The sequence below is a fragment of the Poecilia latipinna genome, unplaced genomic scaffold, assembly GCF_001443285.1.
Source record: "Poecilia latipinna isolate Pla-1442-1.1 unplaced genomic scaffold, P_latipinna-1.0 Scaffold3110, whole genome shotgun sequence".
NCBI lineage: Eukaryota > Metazoa > Chordata > Actinopteri > Cyprinodontiformes > Poeciliidae > Poecilia > Poecilia latipinna.
In genome coordinates, this window is record NW_015115726.1 from 40610 (window position 1) to 46266 (window position 5657).

General features: G+C 39.6%; 1 protein-coding gene across 1 annotated transcript in view; it reads right to left on the reverse strand.

The window, feature by feature from the left end:
• LOC106940159 (uncharacterized) overlaps nucleotides 1-5657 on the reverse strand; it is a 19017-nt gene extending 13360 nt beyond the window's left edge. The window contains exons 1-4 of the mRNA XM_015022816.1: nucleotides 5582-5657; nucleotides 4661-5216; nucleotides 4358-4457; nucleotides 3105-3698 (exon numbers count right to left, since the gene is read on the reverse strand). Of these exons, the coding sequence (XP_014878302.1) occupies nucleotides 3105-3698; nucleotides 4358-4457; nucleotides 4661-5197 (1231 nt within the window). The 5' untranslated portion in view covers nucleotides 5198-5216; nucleotides 5582-5657. The remainder of the gene's footprint in view (nucleotides 1-3104; nucleotides 3699-4357; nucleotides 4458-4660; nucleotides 5217-5581) is intronic.

Sequence of the window (5657 nt, forward strand, 5' to 3'; positions counted from 1 at the left end):
TGTGGGAGCCTAGGTGTGAACAACAGAAGAGAGCACACAATGTGTATATAAAAAAATAGAACTTAATATAAACAACATTTGTGGATCCACATTGTACAAATAAACAAAAATTGCCTGCTTTTAAAAATAAATAAATAAAAGAAATAACCCAGTCTTTTTGATGTGTCTGTCAAATGTTCTCTCAAAGTTTGTTTAGTCTTTCCAATGCGTTTGTCAAATATTCTTTCAATGTTTCACGGCTGGTGACCAGTCGGGTCACCATCTACTCTGGGCTGGGGCTCGCCATCCAAGTTCTTGTGAGGGTGATCTTGATGTCTCTGGGCACGATGCTTCAAAAGTGCACCATAACAAAGAAAAAAACCTGACCTGGAACAAGGTCAAAGAAAAGCATCTTAAAATTCAGGATGCTAATATCAATAAAGCTTAAGCAACAATTCAAATACCTCTTTTATCAAGTTTCAAGTTTTTCCATGTTTACAACAATATCATTCTAGTAATCACAGTTAAATATTACCAATACATCAGTAAACTACAGAAATTAGTTCATATTTGGTAATAATCTAAAAGTGCCCATCTAAAATCTAAAAGTGCCAAAGTACATCTATAACACTAAATTTAACAGTCAGAATGTGGATTAGAAACCCACATTAGCTCTGACCTACACAGAACAGAAAGTTCCTAAGTAATAACATTACACATTACGGGTGGGGGGGCGGTGGATTCTTAGAGACTCCCTGTTATATTCAGCCCCTGCTCCAGACGAAAAAGGGGGGGAATCAACTTTTTGGGGGGCAAAAGGAAACGTAGCTGAACATAGACAACACCACTAGCCTACAGGCTACTTGTTAACAAGCTTAAGGTTCTGTATTGAAATTAGCTAGTCATCTTTTAACTAACATTACCTGCATCCAACAGTTTTACTCAACAGTCTGTTAGTTTGGGGGGAAAACTCTGAAAAGTTCTTTGCGTTTTGCTGGTTTGCTGCCGTGATTCTAACACACCTGTAGCTCTGCACAGCAGCAGCTGGTCTCCTTCACAGGTGTAAACCCAGCGCGAGCGTTGTAGCGCTCAAGTTGCGTTTAAAGGCGGCTCGGAAAAACAGGTTATGACATGTTAACGGATTAAACAGTTTTAACTGCTGATAAAAGTGACAGAGGACACAGATATGGGAAGTGCGGAAGATCCTACTGTATCAAATTGACAGAGGAATAACAGAGAGTTGGCCATTCTACGGTAAAAACCCAGCGCATACAGTTTTCATGTTTTTTTTTTTGGTGTCTTTTTTTTTATCCAGATGGCTTCCGGCGTCGCCCCTGCAATGGCACGGCACCCCACAGTTTGGGAACCTCTGATCTATAGTGTTGCAGTTGTCAGAGCTTTTATTAAGTTGTTTGATACATCTGAACAGCACACAAATGTATACATGAAATTCTTCAGCAAAGCATAAAAAGTTGGTATGTTATTCATGACAAACAGATGTCCATCTGCAAGTCAAATGTTTGAGGAGATTCAGGATTCTGAAATTGTTCTGGTTGGCTACTTTGTAAAAGTCAGTCAGTGGCACGTTAAGTAAAATGGCACTTCAATATTTCTACTTCCAAACCAGTTGAAATTGTTTTGAATATTCTAAATATACTTTAACAAATTTCAAAGATATGCGCCACACTAAAAAAAATCCATAAATGGGCAACTAAAAAGTAGGTGAGGATCTAACATGTTTGGCAGGGTCCTAACTCCCAGACTAGCTAACTTCTCCCTGTTCCTGTGGAAAAGGTGAGTAGCACTCTTTAGTGACATGCTAGGCTAGTTAACGACATTCAATGGAGGAATTGTTTTCTTTGTTCCTTTTACAATTACACAACTAAACTGCAGTATTTGTTTCAGACAGGAATTCAAATAATTTTACTGAAATGATAAAAAATCTGCCTCCTATCTGGACTGGAGGCTGGTTGGTTTCAACACCGAGTATCCTACCTTAACTTGGATATAGTTAGAGATTATCCTGCCACTTTCCCTCCTGACTTTTCCTGCTTTTAATCTGACTTCAAATAGAGAATTGCAGACTGTTACATGCATAAATCACCAGCAGTAAATATTGTGGTGGTGTCAGTATTGGATCAAAGAAAACTTATTAGCGGATTTACAGTTCCGCTTTAAATGAGTCAAGACAGACTGAAGAGAGAAACAACTGTGCAGTGGGAACACAATTTAGTTTGTCAAGGGGTTAGCCCAAAATTCTTGGCAGTGCCCCAGGAACAGGGACGAATCTAAAACCTGCAGGACATTAAATGTTGAGGAATTGGGTGGGAGACTTCTGGACTAGGCAATTCCAATTACGTCATTCTTATGTACTTGAGAGTATTTGAGATGAAAATGGTGTGTGTAGCTGTCCATTTTAACAATTCAAACACAAAATCTACCATAATATCTATTATTCTATTTAGTTTAAATCATTTTGGCACAACTACAGAACATGTTTTCCTTCTCTCATAAGTTTTAGCTCCTTGTGCGTTTAGCCATTACCAAGGAAACGAGAGGAGGGAGCAATTCGAGGCATCAGAGTGAAGCTTTTTGTCATTCGTATTGGTAGAAAGAGAGACAATGAAAACAAACAAGCAATATTATAATCCAGCTTATTTTTATTCATTGTGCGATTGATTTATAGCGACAGGCCTACTTCTCACCTGTATGACTTTTCTTGTGACAATTTAGGCGAGTAATCCGACAGAAACTCTTTCCACATGACACGCATGTAAAAGGTCTCTTACCTGTATGAACCGTCATGTGGTAATTTAAATAACTAATTCGAGAGAAATTCTTACCACATAACTTGCATGAAAAAGGCTTCTTCCCTGTATGAATTGTTTTGTGGCCATTTAAACTACTAATTTGAGAAAAACACTTTCCGCATGATTGGCATGAAAAAGGTTTCTCACCTGTATGAATTTTCTTGTGACGATTTAAATGACCAATTTGAGAGAAACACTTTCCACATGATTGGCATGAAAAAGGTTTCTCACCTGTATGAATTTTCTTGTGATGATTTAAAGAACCAATTTGAGAGAAACTTTTTCCGCACAAGTGGCAGAAAAAAGGTTTCTCACCAGTGTGGGTTCTGTAATGGTTTTTCAACTTCCACCGTTGTGTACAACATTTCCCACAAATGTCACATTTGAAAGATCTTTTCTTTGTGCCAGTATCAGACTGACTCTCTGACACAGAGCAGCTGCTTCCTTCCTGATCTTTGCTCTCATTCACTGCAGAGATATGAAGGGAAAGCTGCTCTGTTCTTGTCTCTTCTTCATTCATATCATCTCCCTGAAGAGTAGAAGTCTCAATCAAAGCAACAAACTGCTTCTGGACAAGCTGCTCTCCCTCCTGACTGCTGCAGAGGTCCTTCTGGTCCTGTCCAGTTGGTAAATGTTCTGGTGGCTGCTGTTCATGTTGAAGCACTGAAGAATCTAGCTCCTCTTTTCTTACATATGTTAGTGGATATTCTATTTCCTCATGTTTGAGCAGTGTAGGTTCTGGTTCCTCCTCTTCTTTTTTAATCCAATTAGGTTCTGGTTCCATCTGTTCCTCTTCAGTCCACTGATGTTCTGCTTCTTTCTGGTCCTGACTGGACCTACTTGCCAGGCTCCAGACTTGTTGGATAACAGGAGCTTCCTCCTCATTGGAGACACTTGGCTGTTGGAGGTCTGTGGGGAAAAAAGATGACATCATTAATAATTAAAATGATGACTATCTCAGGTATCAGCCTGGTTTTTCCTGGAGATGTTGGTCTGTAGGCATGATAGGGATTAACTATTAATCTAAAGATAGTTTGTAAAGTTTAACTGAAAACCAGGTAAAGTGTCCTGCACACTAGTTTGCATCTGTGGCAAAAATATTCAAAACACTTTTGGCCCGAAGTAGTTTCATACATATTTTTAATTTACAATTAAATGTTTAATCTTACAGAATCTATACAGTGAAGAACTCATCCTACATTAAGACTATATGTTTTAATCACACTATAACCTCATATGTAACTTAACTTTTTAGATCTTTAATCAGTAAAATATGGCATGTTGGTACTCTGACTTATAAATGTGATGAGATACTCTTAGCCTCTCTTGAACAAAGAAAGAGAAGAGAACAATACTTAAGATTGAAATAAGGCTCAAAATGAAGTGGATCCAATAAAAGATCCCAAAGACTGGCCTAAAATTAACCTGTGTAGCATCCGAGCTAGCAGGTAAAATCAGTTCCTATTCAGCCCCGGTTAGCAGCAGCTGGAGTTGCAGCAACTATGGCCGCTGACAGATCTCTGTCTGCTGTCTTCAGTGAAAACATCAGCACCTTTATCCAGACCTACCAGAACTTTGTCTCTGCAGCTCCAAACCAACTCTGTGTAATTCAGGTTCGCTGTGTTCCTCTTGGAAGAGCTCTTGCTCAGGGGGGGCCGAGGAGGAGGCCTGTTGAAGGTGAAAGGGTAAGGTTTAACATTCTAAAAGGCATTCCTGGGTCTGTAGGAACCAGGGAGAACCACAGAGCTCAGTGACACTTGGGAGCAGTCACAGTTGCTCTCTAATGACAGGTATGAAATACCTGCCTGTGATTGCTCCTGTATTACAGGAACTCAGGTAGGTAATTGAATATGGTAATGACTTTTACATACCTGCTCCAATGTCATTATCTTCTTCCTTGCTTTTTTTGCCCATCGAACTTGACTCTTATACTTCCTCCTCAAGGACTTGAGCTCTGCTTTGAGTCTCTTGTTTTCTAAAACTAATTTGCAGGAGGAGGAGGTGCAAGGAGAATCAGTCGTGGCAACATCTACAAGCATTTCTTCATGGTCCTCTGAGTCCAAGTCCAGGGAGGACATCATAGGAGGTTGAGGGTTGTTAGCCCTCAGTGCCTTCAGTTGGTCAACAACACAGCAGATCTTAATGTCCTTGATGATGTCCTGGATTTTTGCAGCATCTAGTTCAGGGTGTCCCTGCTTGAGATGGGAATCCACCCTTGAACTGGAGTACTTGCATTCTTCTATGGGGCAGGACATGCCCCGTATGTTAACCCGCCCCCTTCCATAATTTATAAGGATCCTCCTTTCTGCTTTGTTCTTTATTAAATGTTTGTTTTCCAGGTGTTTGCCCAAGTACAAGTATTTGTACTGGCAAATAGGGCAGTAGCTTGGAGTATTTGGAGGAGCCATTTTAATACGGCTGCTGAATCTGTCAATGAGTAATAAAAGACAGTTTTACTTGTTTTAATATAACCAATTGATGTGAAAAAAGATGTAAAGTCACTTAAAATAAGCAAAACACAAGTATCACAGGTAAGTACAACAGTTACATAAACACACGGGTAAGTATGACAGTTAAATTAACACACACGGGTAAGTATAGCGGTTAAATAAATAGTTAGCAACAATTAGCAACCGTATCAAAACTAACCGAGTGAAAGCAGCTTTCACACGGCTATTTTCGAAAGTATGCGCTTTCTAAGTTACATTAACTGGCCCATTTCACGGTTAAGTTAGTTATATTTCGAAGAATAAACACATTTTTATGCTATACATCCATGAAAAATAACTTACCGTACACCGCAGCTGCAGTCTGTCCTCCTGTGCTCGGACACGTGCTATGACGAGATCACCGCGGTAAAGCTAGCCG